Genomic DNA, 22,100 nt, shown 5'->3' on the forward strand with positions numbered 1-22,100 from the left:
CCCCCATCGACCAATTGGGAGGTTGGTTGTGTGGTATTCCTAAAATTTCCCATATGATATATATATATATATATATATATATATATATATATATATATATAATTTTTTTTAGATTAACACCTCTCGACATGTATGTTCACTTCTCACGGAATGGGTCCATATGTACTGGTTTGCCTTCCGACTGCCTTCCCAACTCTTCCCTCCCCTCCTCCCCCTTTGGACTAGGTGGTTCATCCTTGCCATGACCCCAGATCATACTTCTGCCCTGGTGCGTTCATTTATTACACACCCCCTCCCAGATGCTGGGTATATTTTTGATGCCGACATGTATAAGTGATGAGGCAAAATTGTTTCTTTTTTTTTTCTTTGAGATTTCATGTATTTTTATACAAACCCACATGTTATACATTTACAGGTAATTCTTTGGCTTTAAGCTCCTGATGAGTGGACAGGGATCCATGAAACGTGTAGACCTACTTAGATGCATAGTTGCAACATTTATTGACGACCATGTACTTTTTTACCGAATACATCTTATTACTATTATAACAATGTCTTTACTATATGTATTTTTTTGTGTCAGCCTTTTTTGTATACATGTCTGCATCATATTTGTAACTGCTGTCAAGTGTTTGATTTAACCATTAGAGATGGAGGCACTGTGTTTTCTTGGGATCAAATTCCTGTCTTTAAAATTAAATATAAGTGCAGCTGATTTTTAATATAACACACAATAAATTTTAGTTTCTTATAATATTTTATTCACATTCCAGCTGATATATAGCTGTGGATAGATAACATGAAAAGACTAGTATTTAGTTGGCAGCCTGGGTGCTGGCGATCCAGGAGTTGTAGTTGCAGACCTTGGTGTAGACACCGGGGTAGTTCCTCTGGGCACAGCCGTATCCCCAGGAGACAACACCCTGGAGCTGTCCATTGCAGACCACGGGGCCACCAGAGTCACCCTGAGAAAAGAAGAAAATATGTTTAAATTTAGAAAGTCATGTTATCATTAAAGGACTCTCCAAACACAATTGAGACAAAGAGGTTCTCATTCCAAAGTCTATTCTTCTTGACAGTTTATTGCATATATTATTCATTAAATATTGAACACAGATATCTAGGCAAATCCAACTTTTCTGACAGCAAACCACTTATACATTTCTTAGGTAGAGGTGTACCGAACTGTTCGCCGGCGGACAGTTCCCGGCGAACTTAGCATGTTCGCGTTCGCCGCTGCGGGCGAACATATGCGATGTTCGGTCCGCCCCCCATAATACATCATTGAGGCAAACTTTGACCCTGAACTTCACAGTCAGCAGGCACATTTCCAGCCAATCAGCATACCTCCCTCCCACACCCTCCCACCTCCTATAAATAAGCAAGGGCAGCATCCATCTTAGATCATTCTGAAGCAGTGTGTGTTAGTGAGAGCAGGGAGAGCTGCTGCTGCTGCTGATGTTAATAGCTAGGGACAGTTGTTAGTCAGTGTTCCTGGTCTTGCTAGTCAGTGTTCTTGGTCCACTACTGCTGTAAGGACAGCATCCTGACAGCACCCCAAAAAGCCCTTCTAAGGGCTGGTATTTGTGTAATTTTTTATATATATATATATATATATATCTAGTGTCCCCAAAAGCCCCTTAAGGGCTGGTAATTGAGTTTTTTCTTTATATATATATATATATATATATATATATATATATATCTATTGTACACTGCAGTTGCCTGCCCGCTGTGTGTGAGAGGCCACAGACCCACCACAGACTGTACTGTGTGCACACCACACTCATTTCGGGTGGCACAGGCACAGTACCTTGCATTTTAAAAAATATTTTTTTTTTTCCTCTGTCATAATTGCAGTGAGTGCTGTGTCAGGTCCACAGAGTGTACTGTACCCACTGCAGTGCACTGCCCACCACTGATATATATATGGTGGCACAGCATCTTGTTGCAAATTGAAAAAAAAAAATATTTTTATTATTGCAGTTGCCTGGGCTGCCAGTGACTGTCAGGTCCACAAAGTGTACTGTGCCCACTGTAGTGCCACTGCGTGCCCACCCACCACTGATATATATACGGTGGCACAGCAGCTTGCAAAGTAAAAATATATATATTTTTTTTATAATTGCAGTTGCCTGGGTGCCAGTGACTGTCAGGTCCACAGAGTGTACTGTGCCCACTGCAGTGCCACTGCCCACCCACCACTGATATATACGGTGGCAGGCATGACTTTTTTTGGATTAGTGTCTGGGGGGGTCTAAAAAGCGTACCTGTGAAGTTTCAGCTCTGTAGCATGTCCAGAACCAGAAAAAAAAGATCATATAGGTGTAAAAGGGGTTCCCACCATCCCTGCTCTACTGAAAAATGATCTTTTTTTCTGGTTCTGGACATGCTACAGAGCTGAAACTTCACAGGTACACTCTTCACAGGTACACTTTTTAGACCCCCTAGACACTAAATCACACAAAAAAAGTTCTTAAAAATTGTCATTTTTGATAGAGAGCCAATTATTGGAAAAATTAAAAAAAAAAAACTTAAAAAAAAATTTCTTTGTATTTATTGTCTGGGGGGGTCTAAAAAGCGTACCTGTAAAGTTTCAGCTCTGTAGCATGTCCAGAACCAGAAAAAAAGATCATATAGGTGTAAAAGGGGTTCCCACCATCCCTGCTCTACTGAAAAATGATCTTTTTTTCTGGTTCTGGACATGCTACAGAGCTGAAACTTCACAGGTACACTTTTTAGACCCCCTAGACACTAAATCACACAAAAAAGTTCTTAAAAATTGTCATTTTTGATAGAGAGCCAATTATTGGAAAAATTAAAAAAAAAAAAAACTTAAAAAAAAAAAACTTAAAAGAAAATATATTTGTATTTATTGTCTGGGGGGTCTAAAAAGCGTACCTGTGAAGTTTCAGCTCTGTAGCATGTCCAGAACCAGAAAAAAAGATCATATAGGTGTAAAAGGGGTTCCCACCATCCCTGCTCTACTGAAAAATTATCTTTTTTTTCTGGTTCTGGACATGCTACAGAGCTGAAACTTCACAGGTACACTTTTTAGACCCCCTAGACACTAAATCACACAAAAAAGTTCTTAAAAATTGTCATTTTTGATAAAGAGCCAATTATTGGAAAAAAAAAACTTAAAAAAAAAAATGTCTTTGTATTTATTGTCTGGGGGGTCTAAAAAAGCGTACCTGTGAAGTTTCAGCTCTGTAGCATGTCCAGAACCAGAAAAAAAGATCATATAGGTGTAAAAGGGGTTCCCACCATCCCTGCTCTACTGAAAAATGATCTTTTTTTTTCTGGTTCTGGACATGCTACAGAGCTGAAACTTCACAGGTACACTTTTTAGACCCCCTAGACACTAAATCACACAAAAAAAGTTCTTAAAAATTGTCATTTTTGATAGAGAGACAATTATTGGAAAACTTAAAAAAAAACTTAAAAAAAAAAAATGTATTTGGATTTATTGTCTGGGGGGTCTAAAAAGTGTACCTGTGAAGTTTTAGCTCTGTAGCATGTCCAGAACCAGAAAAAAAATAGAATTAGGGTTAGGGCTAGGGTTAGGGTTAGGGCTAGGGTTAGGGTCAGGGCTAAGGTTAGGGTTATTTTTAGTGCTTAGGGTTAGAGGGTTAGAGTTAGAGGGGTAGGGGTAGGGTTACTAACTCTAACCCTAAGTATCTCACCGTAACCCTAACCCTAGCCCCTAACACTAAACCTAACCCTAACCCTCTAACCATAACCCTAACCCTCTAACCTTAACCCTAACCCTCTAAGCCTAGCCATAAAAATAACCCTAACCCTAAACCTAACCCTAGCCCTAACCCTAGCCCTAAGCCTAACCCTAGCCCTAACCCTAATTTGTATTTTTTTTCTGGTTCTGGGCATGCTACAGAGCTGAAACTTCACAGGTACACTTTTTAGACCCCCCAGATGCTAAATCCAAAGAATTTTTTTATTTTTATTTTTTTAAAATTTTTCCAATAATTGGCTCTCTAACAAAAAATTACAATTTTTAAGAACTTTTTTTGTGTGATTCAGGGTCTGGGGGTCTAAAAAGTGTACCTGTGAAGTTTCAGCTCTGTAGCATTTCCAGAACCAGAAAAAAAATTAGAATTAGGGTTAGGGCTAGGGTTAGGGTTATTTTTAGTGCTTAGGGTTAGACGGTTAGGGTTAGAGGCGTAGGGGTAGGGTTACTAACTCTAACCCTAAGTATCTCACCGTAACCCTAACCCTAGCCCCTAACACTAAACCTAAGCCTAACCCTAACCCTTAAAGCCCAGTTCCTGTCCCATTTTGGTCGGTTCTGGTCTGTTTGCGGTTGTTTGCGGTGCGTTAAACGGGTAGTTTGGTCTGTCACTGTGAAGCGGGCGTAATCCTTACACTACCTGATCGATACAACATCATACCTGATCGTATACACACACTGGATGTTTTAAAGCACGTTATTCCAAACAATTTAGGAATGTTAGGTGATTTATGCCCTTTATGGAATAAAACCCGACTCTGCGTCAACTACGTAATTTTCCATGGGAGTTTTGCCATGGATCCCCCTCCGGCATGACACAGTCCAGGTGTTTGTCCCCTTGAAACAACTTTTCCATTACTATTGTGGCCAGAAAGAGTCCCTGTGGGTTTTAAAATTCGCCTGCCTATTAAAGTCTATGGCGGTTCGCAATGTTCGCCGGTTCGCAAACATTCGCCGATGTTCGCGTTCGCCGTTCGCGAACGGCGAATTTTATGTTCGCGACATCACTATTCTTAGGGTACGACATGTTCAACATTTCATAAAGTTAATAGCTCTAATATTTGAACATGAAACATATTAGCGAAGTTACCTGGCAGGAATCCTTGCCACCTTCCAAGTATCCAAGACAGATCATGTTGCCAGTGATCTCACCAGGGTAAGCATTGCTACACTGGGAAGCAGTCAGAATGGGGGCATTTAGACACTGCAGGAGGTCAGGGTAGTTGGCTGCAGAAAAGGAGATATATAATAAATTACATAGAAATAAATGGATGAGTGAAAATGTTGATTATACTAGGAAGTAAAGCAAAGATGAAGCCTCTAAGCGGCTGTTAGTCAACCAGTTTAGGGAAAGGTCTTAAGTAACTGTTAGCTGAATTTGGTATGCTCATACCTAGCTAGACCCCAATTACGCCTAAAGCTTTTTCTTCCTCAGATTCTTCCGTATATTTATCCATATTCCTTGGATAAATATAGATTATGGAATTGTTAAAAACCGTGCATTTCATTTCTTTTTTTTTGCCATCTGTGTGTGATTGGGGAGATTTTTTTCTTGCTTCCTGTCCTGTAGGAATACCAGGAAGATGGAGGACATCTCTTCAAAGTGAGAAGAAATCCCCACTCATACCATTGGATGATTTACCTTATATTCCTCTTCTGGTGACAGCTAAAAATTTTGCATATAACTTCACATTTAGGGCAGTGCTATTGAACACCAGGGAAAAATAGAGCGAGAGAGAGAAAATCCCAAGTGGGGACACAGACAACAATACAATCCCTTCAACATTTTATCTAGAAGAAAATGTCCTGGCTTTAGATACACTTTAGCTTAACAAGTGGCTAAGGAAATGAATGGTCAGTTATACAACTGCCTTGACTTACTTCCACTGCTGAGAGTGTTGCCCCATCCGGAGATCAGGCAGCTGGACCCGGCAGCTGCACAGCCACTGGGCAGAGACACAGTCTTGACGTAGGAGTTGAGGGTGGCGGGTGAAGCTAGCTTGATCAACAGAATGTCATTGTCCAGAGTTCTGGAGTTGTAGCTTCCATGTCTGATGACCTTGGCAGAGTTGATGAACTGTTCGGTGCCCTCAGAGGAAGCAATGTTGTGTTCTCCCAGTCTGACCTGAAGGCTCCTGGATAGACATAAAGAGTGTGCAATGAAGTTATGGAATCCAGATCTACTATCTAATCTGCATTGGACATTTAAGAGTGATGTAGGCTGAAAATAGTTACTTTTCTATCCATTTAATCCAAACTCGGGGCACAAAGTTTTCATTTCAATTTATATTTTTTTGAAGAGTCAGACAAATATCCAAAAAGTTACAACCCCTAAACATACAGAGGAAGCATGATGATTGAATCTGAGGTCTATATTTCATAGTGGTAAGCTAAGCTATGTGTCACGATTACACATACATATGTGACTGAATGAGAAGGTGACCACTATTCACTGTGGATGTTAAAAGTTTCAATATCAACACTCTTAGAGGATCCACTGTCTACAAGTCCCACAAAAGGATATAAATCAACATTGTGTGAACAATGTTTCCTTCTAGTCTATGTTTGGGAAAGCAGCCCTCAGCATTGGGAATCTGGCAACCTTTACAATTAAATGTTTTTTCATCTTACTAGTATATGCTTGTTGTTTGAAGTTTGAATAAAATTATGTAATGTCCACCGCTATCGAGATTTTACTTTTTAACACTAATTTGGTCAACATTATCATGTGGAATAGAGCTCCATGTTTACGTTTAAGTCCCATAAATTTATCCTGTGACAAATGTATAACTTTCTGCCTTGTATACAGTGTATGTCGGCAGTAGAGGCCACACTCAACATTCAGTGAAGCAGAATTTGAAATGTTTTTGCATTATTTTCCATTTTCTTTTAAAGTGAGTTTGCCAGGACAGAAATATGGATGCTGCCTACGATTTCCAGCATAAATGACAGTGAGAGAGGTTTGGAATGTCTATAAGACCACCAGGGATGCTTGCAGAATTGCATCAGCAGTTTTTTTTTTTTTTCTGTAAGAGGATTTATACCATGGGAATAAGGATGGCCATGGTTCATGGTAAGCACTATGGATAGTCTTAGGGTGAAGAATATAAAAATTGAAATACAAAAAGAAAGTGTACTTAATATTTAATGACATGTAATAATCTAATGCAATACCAGAATTAAATATTTTTGTAATAGTAATCTTTTAATATAAAGTAAATCAAGAAATCAGACCAACCAGTCAGCCCCTCTATAATCAAACTAACCATACAGCCAGCCAGCCAGTCAGACAATTATGACTCCAAACTATCCTAGTACAAACTGCTGCCATCACAATTCTACTTACGCCTTGTAGCAGTGAGCAGCGGAGATCACCCACAAGGAGTTGAGGAGGGCTCCACCACAGAAGTGATATCCAGAGTTCAGAGATACCTGGTATGGGACGGAGTTCTTGGCACAGGTGTAACCTCCAACGATCTTATCATCATCCAAAGCAGCTGGGAATAAAATACACAGTGTCATTCAGAAACTCTATGTAAAACTATTAAGACCAGCAAAACTACAAAATAAGAAGTACTTTGTGCATATGTTAGCATCTAAATTTCTGCATACAAGGACTCACCAGCTGCTCCGAGGAGCACACAGATCAGAAGGAGTTTCATGGTGTTTAGGTGACCAGTGAGTGACCATTTGGACTGTAACATGGGTATTTATATGTTTAGCTGCATGCCACCTATCAGTATGTGCAAACTTCTGTTAATGTATAGACAATATTTTCAAAATATGCCTAAAATGGGTATATTTATCAGCAACCTTGAGATAAGGTTTTGGTCATGGAAGGAAAACTTTATCAAATGTAAATATAATTTTTATCACTCTACACATCCACAGAAAACGTGTATAGATTATAGTTACATTGGTCCTCAAAGACAAATTAAGTTGTTACAGTGGTAAAAAAAAATTGAGGAAAAATATTCTATGCTATTATAATTGTTTTATATGCAGAATCAGAAGTTCATTTACACTTGTCTTATTTAGGACAGTATACAATCACATATATGCATAAAAAAAATATTTTTATTTTATTTTTTCCTTTCATGGTTATGTTATTGATGAACTTTGTAGCATACTACTTTATTAATATCAGATTTTTTTTTATTATTACTTTTGCCACTACAGTCTTTGATTTAAATGTATATCAACTTAAATGACAGTTCTCTCATATGATAGAAAAGGCTGACATTTTATGAAAGCCAATCTCTGGAGAGATACACTATAAAAGATACAAATTAATGCTGCTCTATTTTCATTAATACATCCGAAAATTTAGTTTATTTAATTGAAAGCAGTGTAAATATGTCAATGTAACTTGGTATCAGGCATTAACAGTCCCTGTACAGCAGACCTCAGAGAAGGGTAGAGAGAAGAAGCACAGTACACCAATCTGATGTTCCACAGTACAAGGAGGCAGTCCAATCACAGGGTGGGGGTGGGAAGGAGACCCTTAAGTGCTACTCCACGTCGGAGACTCAAAAAATGCTAAAGTCATGGAAGAACTCATCGACCTAGTAAAGGATTCCCCCTTCAAATTCACAGCCACTTGGGCCTGCTGAATCCATTAATGCACCACTGATCATTACTAAAGCTTTTCTTTTTTACTCCCATGTTTAACCTCTCAATAAGAAAATGATCATCATGTCTGATTCTATACCCCCCCCCCCCCACACACACACACACACACACACCTTTTGGGGGATTCAGCTGGTCCATTTTTCCTCTTTACTTTTAACATGTCTTTCATTCCCAATCTCTTCCTTCCCCTACTATTAATTCTTATTAAACCCCAAGTGCCACCCCCTTCCCCCTTTTTTTTTTAATTTAGCCCCAGCTAGGAGGGTTTCATTAGCCATTGTATTTTGTCTCCTTTTTGCACTCCTTATATCCCTGGCAAACCCTCCTACCTCAACTAAACATGCTTTTAACATGGCTCCCCAAATCATCACGGACGGTGAAAAATGTTGTATTTCATTTAGAAATCAAGATCCCAGAGTCTGGAGGAAGACTGGGAGGCACAGAATCCAAGTTGCATTGGGTCTAGTGTGAAGTTTCCACAGTTAGTGATGATTTGGGGAGCCATGTCATCTGCTGTTGTTGGTGCACTACCAGGACATTCTAGAGCACTTCATGCTTCCCTCTGCTGACCAGCTTTATGGAAATGCTGATTTCCTTTTTCAGCAGGACTTGGCACCTGCCCACACTGCCAAAAGTACCAATACCTGATATAATGATCATGGTATCACTGTGCTTGATTTGCCAGCAAACTTGCCTAACCTAAGCCCCATAAAGAATCTGTGGGGTATTGTCAAGAAGAGGATGAGAGACACCAGACCCTACAATGCAGATGAGCTGAAGGCCGCTATTAAAGCAACCTGGGCTTCCATAACACCTCAACAGTACCACAGGCTGATCGTCTCCATGTCACGCCACGTTGATGCAGTAATTCATGCAAAAGGAGCACCGACCAAGTATTGAGTGTGTACTATACTGTGTGTAGCACTGTCCCTGCCACTGAAGGGCTTGCTGTTTGATGAATTCTTGGGCCTCCTCTGATTACCAGCAAGCAGTCACTTAGGGTACAGTTCACACATTCATCCTTACTGCCAATTGGTTTTTAGTATTAATTGTGGAACTTTTGTGTATACTCCGACTGGAACTATATATATATATATATACATATATATATGGAAAAGGTTAAGTCTCCTTGCTCTTTCTCCAGCAATAGACTTGGTGATCTACTTTATCTTCAGTATACTCTCTAGCATCCCCTTTACTAAGACCCATCCACTGACTCTTCTAGCTACATGGTTAGATAGTTACTCAGGTTGAAAAAAGACACAAGTCCATCTGGCTCAACCAATAAACAAAAAAAAAAAAAAAAACAGTAAAGAAAACCCAACCATACAATCCCATATACACAATCCTATACCTGCAGTTGATCCAGAGGAAGGTGAAAAAAAACCCAGCAAAGCATGATCCAATTTGCTACAGCAAGGGAAAAAATTCCTTCCAGATCCCCCCAGAGGCAATCGGATATTCCCTGGATCAACTTTACCTATAAATATTAGTACCCAGTTATATTATGTACACCCAGGAAAAAATCCAGGCCTTTTTAAAGCAATCTAGTGAGCTGACCAGAACCACCTCTGGAGGGAGTCTATTCTACATTTTCACAGCTCTTACGGTGAAGAAACCTTTCCGTATTTGGAGACAAAATCTATTTTCCTCTAGATGCAAAGAGTGCCCCCTTGTCCTCTGTGTTGACCTTAAAATGAACAACTCAACACCAAGTTCACTATATGGACCCCATATGTATTTATACATGTTGATCATATCCCCCCTAATCTCCTCTTCTCTAGAGAGAATTCAAATTGTAAATTCAGTTAAAATAAATTCAGTTCCACTAATCCTTCCTCATAGCTGAGCTTCTCCATGCCTCTTATCAGTTTGGTTGCCCTTCTCTGCACTTTCTCCAGTTCCCCGAAATCCTTTTTAAGAACTGGTGCCCAAAACTGAACTGCATATTCCAGATGATGTCTTACTAATGATTTGTACAGGGGCAAATTATATCTCTCTCTCTGGAGTCCATGCCTCTGTTAATACAAGAAAGGACTTAGCTTGCTTTGGAAACCGCAGCTTGGCACTGTATGCTATTATTAAGTTAGGATTAGTGTTGAGCGAACACGGACTGTATTATTCGGGTTTGTACCGGATAATTGGATTTTTGCTACCCGGACACGGACCCGAAAACTTTACTGTATGTTCGGGTTTAAAATCCGTGTTCGGTAATTTTATTTCCTGTTTTGTATGTAATGGCGCGCTTTTAATGGCGGGCTTTAAACAGCCAATCAACAAGCGTTTAACTGGTGTGCCTTAAGCAATCCCAGCCATGCCTACTAATGTATTAGTAGCTGTGATTGGCCATCTGAAGCATGTGATCCATGCCTTTATAAGTTTGAGAGACACAGCGCAGTGCGTCATTCTGCTGTAGTGTAGGGAGAGAGCACACATCATACGTGCTGGCTGCTGATTAGGGACAGACAGTGAAAAATTGTGCCCGAAAAGAATGCAGGGACAGGTCGGAGTGTAGGCAGGGAAAGTTATTTGAGCATTTTAGGGACAGGCTGGAGAGATTAGGCAGGGACAGAACAATCGTCTGTTAGCGATCTACATCGATTTTGCAGTGTGGGGGGTGGTGCAGTGAACAATCTTTTTGCCCTCACTTGAGCCCACTGAGGAGGAGGAGGGAGAAAAAAATATATTTTTATCAGTCTGTTGTGTGCAGCGTTCAGCTATATTTTACTACAGATTGCTGTTCTAATCTGCTATTTAAAAACTACAAAGTTAAAGGGGAATTTTTTTTCCCCCTTCATAGCCTGCTTGCTGCTGAGCTGACCGTGACATAAGACACTGCTGTGTTCACATGTGCTATTGAGTGATTTTCAATTTTATATACTTTTTTCTATTCCACTATTCAATATACACCCTTTTGGGTTAAAAAAAAAAATTAAATTGTGGCATAGTCTGTACTAATCTGCTATTTAAAAATTACAAAGTTAAAGGGGAATTTTTTTTCCCCTTCATAGCCTGCTGCAGAGGTGACCATGACATAAGACACTGCTGTGTTCACATGTGCTATTGAGTGATTTTCAATTATATATACTTTTTTCTATTCCACTATTCAATATACACCCTTCTGGGTTAAAAAAAATTAAATTGTGGCATAGTCTTTACTAATCTGCTATTTAAAAATTACAAAGTTAAAGGGGAATTTTTTTTTTCTCTTCATAGCCTGCTGCTGAGCTGACCGTGACATAAAACATAAGACACTGCTGTGTTCACATGTGCTATTGAAAAATCACCAATTTTATATCATATTTTCTATTCCGCTATTCAATCTACACCCTTTTTGGGTAAAAAGAATTAAATTGCGGCATAGTCTGTATCGGTACGTGTGAGATACACCTTCCAAATTTTTGGGGCGCATCTTCCACCGCCGAGGATTGCAGGGTGCTTCACTTTGCCTCCTGTTCCAAACTCCTCCTACTCCTCATCCTGCCTTTAGGGTACAAAAAATTGTAATCGGGGCCTAGTCTGGGTCTGTACGTGTGAGATACACCTTTTTATATCATATTTTCTATTCCGCTATTCAATCTACACCCTTTTGGGGTAAAAAAAATGAAATTGCGGCATAGTCTGTATCGGTACGTGTGAGATACACCTTCCAAATTTTTGGGGCGCATCTTCCACCGCCGAGGTTTGCAGGGTGCTTCAGTTTGCCTCTTGTTCCGAACTCTTCCTACTCCTCATCCTGCCTGTAGGGTACAAAAAATTGTAATCGGGGCCTAGTCTGTGTTTGTACGTGTGAGATACACCGTTTTATAACATTTTTTCTATTCCGCTATTCAATATACACCCTTTTGGAGTGTAAAAAAATAAATTACGGCATAGTCTGTATCGGTACGTGTGAGATACACCTTTTTAAAATTGTTTGGCGCATCTCCTTCCACCGCCGAGGATTGCAGGGTGCTTCAGTTTGCCTCCTGTTCCGAACTCCTCCTACTCCTCTTCCTCATCCTCATCCTCCCTTTAGGGTACAAAAAATTGTAATCGGGGCCTAATCTGTGTTTGTACGTGTGAGATACACCGTTTTATAAATTTTTTTCTATTCCGCTATTCAATCTACACCCTTTTGGGGTAAAAAAAATGAAATTGCGGCATAGTCTGTATCGGTACGTGTGAGATACACCTTCCAAATTTTTGGGGCGCATCTTCCACCGCCGAGGTTTGCAGGGTGCTTCAGTTTGCCTCTTGTTCCGAACTCTTCCTACTCCTCATCCTGCCTGTAGGGTACAAAAAATTGTAATCGGGGCCTAGTCTGTGTTTGTACGTGTGAGATACACCGTTTTATAACATTTTTTCTATTCCGCTATTCAATATACACCCTTTTGGAGTGTAAAAAAATAAATTACGGCATAGTCTGTATCGGTACGTGTGAGATACACCTTTTTAAAATTGTTTGGCGCATCTCCTTCCACCGCCGAGGATTGCAGGGTGCTTCAGTTTGCCTCCTGTTCCGAACTCCTCCTACTCCTCTTCCTCATCCTCATCCTCCCTTTAGGGTACAAAAAATTGTAATCGGGGCCTAATCTGTGTTTGTACGTGTGAGATACACCGTTTTATAAATTTTTTTCTATTCCGCTATTCCATATACACCCTTTTGGAGTGTAAAAAATTAAATTACGGCATAGTCTGTATCGGTACGTGTGAGATACACCTTTTAAATTTGTTTGGCGCATCTCCTTCCACCGCCGAGGATTGCAGGGCGCTTCAGTTTGCCTCCTGTTCTGAACTCCTCCTACTCCTCTTCCTCATCCTCCCTTTAGGGTACAAAAAATTGTAATCGGGGCCTAGTCTGTGTTTGTACGTGTGAGATACACCGTTTTATATCCTTTTTTCTATTCCGCTATTCAATATACACCCTTTTGGGGTGAAAAAAATTAAATTGTGGCATAGTTTGCATATTTGACTGTGAGATACACCCGTGCGATACTGTTGTTGTTTTGTTCCGCTATTCAATAAACACCTTTCTAGGGCAAGATCATAAATTACAGAAATATGAAGAGACCGTCAAATAGGGGCCGTGGCCTGGGTCGTGGTGCTGCTGGTAGAGCTCCTGTTGCAAGGAGAGGACGTGATCGATCTGTGCCAGCTACACGCACAAGTGAAACACCTTCCTCAAGTGTAAGTAGGCGACAGTATTTGGTAGGGCATCATGCGCCTCTACAAGTGTTGAGGCCAGAACAAGTAGAGGCGATAGTAGATTGGTTTGCTGCTGACAGTGCCTCCAGTTCCTTCACATTGTCTCCCACCCAGTCTACTGCAGAAAGGTCAGAGTTGGCACCTGCAGCCGATGTCCAACCGTCTTTCACCTCACCCCCTTGCAAATCAGGCAAGCAGTCTGAGCCCCAAGTCATGCAGCAGTCTCTTCTTCTTTTTGATGACTCTGTCAGCAGGGTTTCTCAGGGCCATCCACCTAGCCCTGCCCCAGAAGTGGTAGAGATTGAGTGCAGCGATGCCCAACCACTTATTTCTCAAGATGAGTACATGGAAGGACCATCGCAGCACGTCTCCGATGATGACGAAACGCAGGTGCCAACTGCTGCGGCACTCAGAATTGTGGAGACCGACAAGGAGGGCAGAGGTGAAGACTGGGTGGAAGATGATGCGGAGGACGATGAGGTCCTCGACCCCACATGGAATGAAGGTCATGCAGGTGACCTGAGTCGTTTGGAGGAAGAGGCGGTGGTCACACAGAGCCACCAGCACAGCAGAAGAGGGAGCAGGGTGCAGAAGCGGAGCGGCCGTGCCCTAGACACTACGCCTGCTACTGCCCAATGCAGCAAGGGACCAAGCGCACCAAAGCCAGCTCAAAGGAGTTCTCTAGCGTGGAAGTTCTTCAGAAAATGTGCTGATGACAGGACACGATTGGTTTGCACCCTGTGCAATCAGAGCCTGAAGCGAGGCATAAACCTTCTCAACCTGAGCACAACCTGCATGATCAGGCATCTAAGTGCAAAGCACGAGCTGCAGTGGAGTAGACACCTTCAAAACCAAGAAAGGTCTCTGGCTCCTCCTGCTTCCTCTTCTGCCGCAGTCTCGGCCTCTTCATCCACCTCTGTAGTGATACCGGCACCTGCCCCCCCGCAAACAGACGATCTGTCAGCAACACCACCACCTGGGTCACCAACCATCTCCACAATGTCCCATGGAAGCGTTCAGCTTTCCATCTCCCAAACACTTCAGAGGAAGAGGAAGTACCCCCCTACCCACCCGCGATCCCTGGCCCTGAATGCCAGCATTTCAAAATTCTTGGCCTCTGAAATGCTGTCATTCCGTCTGGTGGAGACGCACAGTTTTAAAAGCCTTATGTCAGTGTCTGTCCCACAGTACGTCGTGCCCAGCCGCCACTACTTTTCCAGGCAAGCCATCCCTTCCCTGCACAATGAAGTGGGGGAAAAAATCAGGTGTGCACTGCGCAACGCCATCTGTGCCAAGGTCCACCTAACTACCGATACGTGGACCAGTAAGCACGGTCAGGGGCATTATATCTCCCTAAAGGCACACTGGGCAAATGCAGTGGCGGATGGGCCCGAGGCGGATAGCAATTTGGCGCATGTCCTTCCACCACCGAGGATTGTAGGGCGCTTCAGTTTGCCTCCTGTTCCTAACTCCTCCTTCTGCGCTTCCTCATCCTCTACCGCCTCCTCATCCGGTCAGCGTAACACCTTCACCACAAACTTCAGCACAGCCAGGGGTAAACGACAGCAGGCAGTTTTAAAACTTGCCTGTTTGGGGGAAAAAACCACACACCACGCAGGAGTTGTGGAGGAGCATGGAACAGCAGACAAATGAGTGGTTGCTGCCAGCGAGCCTCAAGCCCGGCCTGGTGGAGTGCGATAACGGGCGAAATCTCATAGCAGCTCTGGGCCTAGCCGGTGCCCTGGCGCATGTGCTGAATTTAGTGGTGCAGAGGTTCCTTAAAAATTACCCCGATATGTCAGAGCTGCTGCAGAAAGTGTGGGCTGTCTGTGCGCACTTTCGGCGTTCTCACCCTGCTGCTGCTCGCCTGTCAGCGCTGCAGTGTAACTTCGGCCTTCCCGCTCACTGCCTCATATGTGACGTGCCCACATGGTGGAACTCCACCTTGCACATGCTGGAAAGACTGTGCGAGCAGCAGCAGGCCATAGTGGAGTTTCAGCTGCAGCACGCACGCGTGAGTCGCTCTGCGGAACAGCACCACTTCACCACCAATAACTGGGCCTCCATGCGAGACCTGTGTGCCTTGTTGCGCTGTTTTGAGTACTCCACCAACATGGCCAGTGCCGATGACGCCGTTGTCAGCTTAACTATCCCACTTCTATGCCTCCTTCAAAAAACGATTCGGGCGATGATGGAAGAGGATGTGGCACAGGATGAGGAGGAGGAGGAGGATGAAGAGGTAACATTTCCAAGGCTTTCAGGGCAGTCATTCGCAAGTGGCTCCAAGGGTGGATTCCTGCACACAAAAACGCCAGGTACACAATTGTCCAGCAGGGGCACAGTTCTGGAGGATGAGGAGGAGGAGATGGAGGAGGAGATGGAACCATGTTCACAGCAGGGTGGCACCCAGGCCAGCTCATGGCCATCACTGGTGCGTGGCTTGGGGGATACAGAGGACACAGACGATACACCTCCCACAGAGGACAGCCTTTCGTTGCCTCTGGGCCGCCTGGCACACATGAGCGATTACATGCTGCAGTGTCTCCACAACGACCGCCGAGTTGCCCACATTCTAACTTGTGCTGATTACTGGGTGGCCACGCTGCTGGATCCCCGTTACAAGGACAATGTACCGTCCTTAATTCACTCACTGGAGCGCGATCGCAAGATGCGCGAGTACAAGCGCACGCTGGTAGACGCGATGCTGCTGGCATTCCCACCTGACAGCGGGGCCACAGTGGAAGCACAAGGTCAAGGCAGAGGAGGAGGAGGAAGAGGTCGCCAACGCAACAGATGAAGAAAATTGTTTGATTTTTCTGTTTGTTTGGTTGTTTTTAGTTATTTCCCTATCCACATTTGTTTTCAGAGCACTTGCCATGCTCTTAACTACATTTTGCTGCCATTTGCAGCACTCTTGCCTTTTCCATTGTTTTTTTTAGAGCCATTTTAGTGCCTGAAAGTTCGGGTCCCCATTGACTTCAATGGGGTTCGGTGTCCGGGTAAAGTTCGGAAAAAGTCCAGGTCACGGACCCGGACTTTTTTTTCAAGTTCGGCCGAACCTGCCGAACACGGACATCCAGGTGTCCGCTCAACTCTATCCAAGACCAAAAATGGGGAGGAGAACAAGATCCCACATCCCATTCACACTTCAAAGACCTATGAATAATAGCCACATAACTACTCAAAGATAATTAAGGAGGGTTGAAGGGGAAGGTTTGGGAGATTGATAAAATCAAGAGTAAATGCATAAATATAACAAAAGGACTGAGAGAAAGAAAAGGGGATATAACAATAATCCATCCTTTATTACCTCCTTGTGTTGTGATCCGCATCAATAGAGAGTCGAGAGGAGCCGCTACTGGCGTCCTCCCCACGCTCTCTACTTAAAGCCGGTCCCACCGGAAGTGATGCGTCGCCCGCTAGCATCGCTTCCGGTGCGGCCACATCACTACTACCATGACAACCGCTAGTAGGCGGAGAATCCACCCGCAGCGGCGCCACGTAGTCCCGGCCAATTGGCCGGGAGAGATAGAACCCAAAAAGGATCTAATCTCTGCTTTGCGCCCGAGCCTACACTATGGGGCAGTTTTAATAACGATTCTAATGAAACCTAGAGCCGCACAATACAAAAGAAACAGACATGCAAATACAAATTCACAAAAGTGTATTATTCAAGTATCAAATTATATAGCAGTATATTTGGAGTACCAATAATATAGGTACCAGTTTAACTAGTCAGGCGTACATTTGTAACATCCTGGAAAAATATCATCCCCCCAGCCACATATAGTTACAACAACACATGACATGTACATATATGTAACATACAACACCAGGACATGAGTCAAAAAGAACAAGGACACAAACAAAAAAACAAGACACAAGAAATAAAAATCATACTTTGTCCATGCAATATCCGTAAGTATATATACTAACATAGACCTAAAAGTATGAGGTCACTGTAAAGAGTGAACAACAAGGTATTATTAATAATCATAATAAAGAAAATGAAGTATACAAATGACAAATATGATGTCCTATAATCATGATAAAGTAAAGACCATATGATCCCAAAAGTTTTTTAGGAGTTTTTTTATTTTAAAGAAAAGGTTTGTACGAAACCGCCGTGTTAAGGCCAGGCCATGTCGTTGCCTGTAAATTAAAAATACACTTGGCCTCCTTCTGTAGTATTCGGTTATCGAAGTCACCCCCACGAGGGTTTTTGGGGATGACCTCAAGAACCGAAAACGAAATAAAGTTAGGATTAAACCCACGATACATGCCTACATGTTTGCATATGGGCGTATACTGTAAATCAGCCCCACTTCCATGTAGTAAAGGTGATCTTGAATTCTTTTAGCTAGTTTTCTTTTTGTCTTCTTTACATAGAATGCTCTGCAAAGGCAGTTTGCGATGTAAACCACACCCTCTGTTTGGCAATCAGCAAAGGCACTGCATTTATGTATTCCACCCCTAGGGAGGGGAAAAGTATCCCCTTCCTGGACCCATGGTCATTGATCACATGCCCCACATCTGAATGTCCCCACAGTACATACCAACCCATTCTCCAGTTCCTGAGGTGGGCAGTAGTGGCTATGGACAAGAGAATCCCTGATGGATCTAGACCTGCGAAAGGTAATTTGTGGTTGTGTCTTAACATATTTTGCGATCACACGGTCCTCTTGTAAAAAGCGCCAGTTTTTAGATAGAATGGTTCGAATTGCTTGATGGTCAGCATTTAATTTCGTAATGACCATAGTGGTACCATCTTGTTGGCCCACAATCGTGCCTTTGCTTATTGCCAAACAGAGGGTGTGGTTTACATTGCAAACTGCCGTTGTGGAGCCTTCTATGTAGGGAAGACGAAAAGAAAACTAGCTAAAAGAATTCAAGATCACCTTAACTACATGGAAGTGGGGCTGATTAATACGCCCATATGCAAACATGTAGGCATGTATCATGAGTTTCATCCTAACTTCATTTTGTTTTTGGTTCTTGAGGTCATCTCCAAAAACCCTCGCGGGGGTGACTTCGATAACCGAATACTACAGAAGGAGGCCAAGTGGATTTTTAATTTACAGGCAAGGACATGGCCCGGACTTAACACGGCAGTTTCATGCAAACCTTTTCTTTAAAATAAAAAAACTCCTAAAAAACTTTTGGGATCATATGGTCTTTACTTTATCATGATTATAGGACATCATATTTGTCATTTGTATACTTAATTTTCTTTATTATCATTATTAATAATACCTTGTTGTTCACTCTTAGTCTTTACACTTACGGATATTGCATGGACCAAGTATGTTTTTTATTTTTTTGTTTCTTGTTTTTTTGTTTGTGTCCTTGTTTTTTTGACTCATGTCCTGGTGTTGTATGTTACATGTATGTACATGTCATGTATTGTTGTATCTATATGTGGCTGGGAGGATGATATTTTTCCAGGATGTTACAAATGTACGCCTGACTAGTTAAACTGGTACCTATATTATTGGTACTCCAAATATACTGCTATAAAATTTCGATACTTGAATAATACACTTTTGTGAATTTGTATGTCTGTTTGTTTTGTAATGTGCGGCTGTAGGTTTCATTAGAATCGTCATTAAAACTGCCCCATAGTGTAGGCTCGGGCGCAAAGCAGAGATTAGATCCTTTTTGGGTTCTATCTCTTCCAGCCAATTGGCCAGAACTAGGTGGCGCCGCTGCGGGTGGATTCTCCACCTACTAGCGGTTGTCATGGTAGTAGTGTTGCGCCTGCACCGGAAGTGATGCTAGCGGGCGACGCATCACTTCCGGTGGGACCGGCTTTAAGTAGAGAGCGTGGGGAGGACGCCGGTAGCGGCTCCTGTCGGCTCTCTATTGATGCGGATCACAACACAAGGAGGTAATAAAGGATAGATTATTGTTATATCCCTTTTTCTTTCTCTCAGTCATTTTGTTTAGAGTTGAGCGGACACCTGGATGTCCGTGTTCAGTGGGTCCGGTCGAACTTGAAAAAAAGTCAGCGTACGTGACTTTTTCCGAACTTGACCCGGACACCGAACCCCATTGAAGTCAATGGGGACCCGAACTTTCAGGCACTAAAATGGCTCTAAAAAAACAATGGAAAGGGCTAGAGTGCTGCAAATGGCAGCAAAATGTAGTTAAGAGCATGGCAAGTGCTCTGCAAACAAATGTGGTTAGGGAAATAACTTAAAACAACAAAAAAAACAGAAAACTAAAACAATTTTCTTCATCTGTGAAGGACGAGGCCCATATGGAGTAGGAGGGAGGTTGAGGAGGCGGTGGATGTGGCGGTGTAGGTGGAAGCGGCGGTGGAGGGGGACGAGGTAGCCAACACTGCTTTGTTTTAGTCATTTTAAATTAGGGTACACCCCAAAAGAGTGAGAAAGATCAAAAATATAACAATGGCTGGGTAAGGCCGGTATCCATCTCTATTCTGCACTAGGGAGGATCGAACGGTTCGGGTCGACCATTGGTTCGGCCCGAACATTGGGTGTTCGAGGTTCGGCCGAATTTAGAACTTTTTGCCCAAAAAGTTCGGAATTCGGCAACCAGAACCGACCAAAATGCAATGGGACAGGAAATGGGCTTTAAAAGCCTGTGATTGGACCAGAACCATTAGTAAAAGCCAATTGAGGGGGCAGGAGAATGCTAGGAATGTGATTGGAGTGACTAGGGGGTCCCTAGGCCAATCATTAGTGAATACGCCCCCCAGTATATAAGATAGCCCCCGCCAAATTCCTAGCATTGTTATACAGGACATGGAAGAGAATGGAAGCAGTTCTGTTAATTTTACTTTAAACGTGTCATTTAGCATTTATTAGTGTGAGGAAAGGGATATCTAGTGTAGTTAGAGTGCTCCTTTACACTTTAGTTAGCTTCAAAAATGTAGTTTCTGTAGGGAAAGTGTGAAGTGTCAGGGTGACCGTAATGTAGTGTAGGGTGAACTGACAGTGACTGCTATGGCACAAGTTCAGATGTTTTGCCTGCCTCCAAAGAACCCAAAAAAATGCCCAAAAAAAACGATAGCGCCAAAAAAAAAAAGCCCAGGTGTGTTGTTGCAGGCATTTTTTTGGGGTTTTTGGAGGCAGGCTAAACATCTGAACTTGTGTATGCGGGTATATATAAACACATACTTATATGTATATACACACCTAGACACATATAGGTGTGATAGTAGCAGAAATATATGCTTGCGCTAATGAAATCATTTACACTAATATAGTTACGCTCCTATCACACCTATATCTGTCTAAGTGTAAAATACATATAAGTATGTGTGTTTACACAAGTTCAGATGTTTTGCCTGCCTCCAAAACCCCCCAAAAAATGCCTGCAACAACACACCTGGGCGTTTTATTTTTTGACGCTAGCGGTTTTTTGGGCATTTTTTTTGGGTTCTTTAGAGGCTGGCAAAACATCTGAACTTGTACTATACACAAGTTCAGATGTTTTTCCTGACTCCAAAGAACCCAAAAAATGCCCAAAAAAACGCTCGCTACTAAACCGGCAATGTGTGAAAAGCGAGAAGCAAACAGCCTGTGTTCTAAGTGACAAAATACAAAAAATCTTTTTTTTTATGGTTCTGGACATGCTACAGAGCTGAAACTTCACAGGTACACCTTTTAGACCCCCCAGATACTAATTTTTTTTTTCAACAATTGGCTCTCTGTCAAAAATCTATCAAAAATGACAATTTTTAAGAACTTTTGTTTGTGTGATTTTGTGTCTGGGGGATCTAAAAGGTGTACCTGTGAAGTTTCAGCTCTGTAGCATGTCCAAAACCCCAAAAAAAAGATCATATAGGTGTAAAAGGAGGGTCCCACCATCCCTGCTCTACTGAAAAATTATCTTTTTTTCTGGTTCTGGACATGCTACAGAGCTGAAACCTCACAGGTACACTTTGTAGACCCCCCAGATACTAAATCCAAAGAAATTTTTTTTTTCATTTTTTCAATAATTGGCCCTCTATCAAAAATCTATCAAAAATGACAATTTTTAAGAACTTTTTTTTGTGTGATTAATAGTCCCTGTGGCATGATCCAGAACCCTAAACACTTTTTAGGGGCATTTATTGGGTTTTAGGGCTTTAAAATGGTGTTTTTTGATTACCGAAGTTCGGGTACCATTGATTTCAATGGGGTTCTGAAATCCGGGCCGAACTTTCGGTAAGTTTGGATGTTCTGGCCGAACCGAACTTTTGAAAAGTTCGATCATCCCTATTCTGCACAAGGTACGGAAAAGTCCTGTGGGATCCATGCCTGGTTCATTTTAATGAATGTGAGCTTGTCCACATTGTCTCTGGACAGGCGGCTGCGCTTGTCTGTGATAACGCCCCCATATGTGTATGTCAATCGATTTTCTCCATGGTATCCATGTTCGTGCTGTTTTAAACCCTATTTTATTGATTGATATGTTTTTTGATCAATTGCTGCCTGACTTTTTATTCGTCATGGAGCCATTTATAAAACAAATCCTATTTGGCACCAATCTTTCAATTTTCTCATTAACAGCTAATATGCTCACC

General features: G+C 42.2%; 2 protein-coding genes across 1 annotated transcript; one reads left to right on the forward strand and one right to left on the reverse strand.

Annotated features, from left to right (window-relative positions):
* Nucleotides 1–22,100, forward strand: part of LOC309563154 (trypsin-like) — a gene marked incomplete at both ends in the record, with an annotated part of 280,915 nt that overhangs the window by 227,393 nt on the left and 31,422 nt on the right.
* Nucleotides 816–7,410, reverse strand: LOC309563170 (trypsin-like; the record flags this gene model as incomplete). The annotated part of the gene is made up of 5 exons (XM_082267504.1): nucleotides 816–965; nucleotides 4,839–4,975; nucleotides 5,630–5,883; nucleotides 7,095–7,245; nucleotides 7,371–7,410. The coding sequence occupies 5 exons, from the start codon at nucleotides 7,408–7,410 to the stop codon at nucleotides 816–818; spliced, it is 732 nt and encodes a 243-aa protein (XP_082123630.1).

Source organism: Pelophylax lessonae (assembly GCF_965119305.1).
Source record: "Pelophylax lessonae genome assembly, chromosome: 9".
Lineage (NCBI taxonomy): Eukaryota > Metazoa > Chordata > Amphibia > Anura > Ranidae > Pelophylax > Pelophylax lessonae.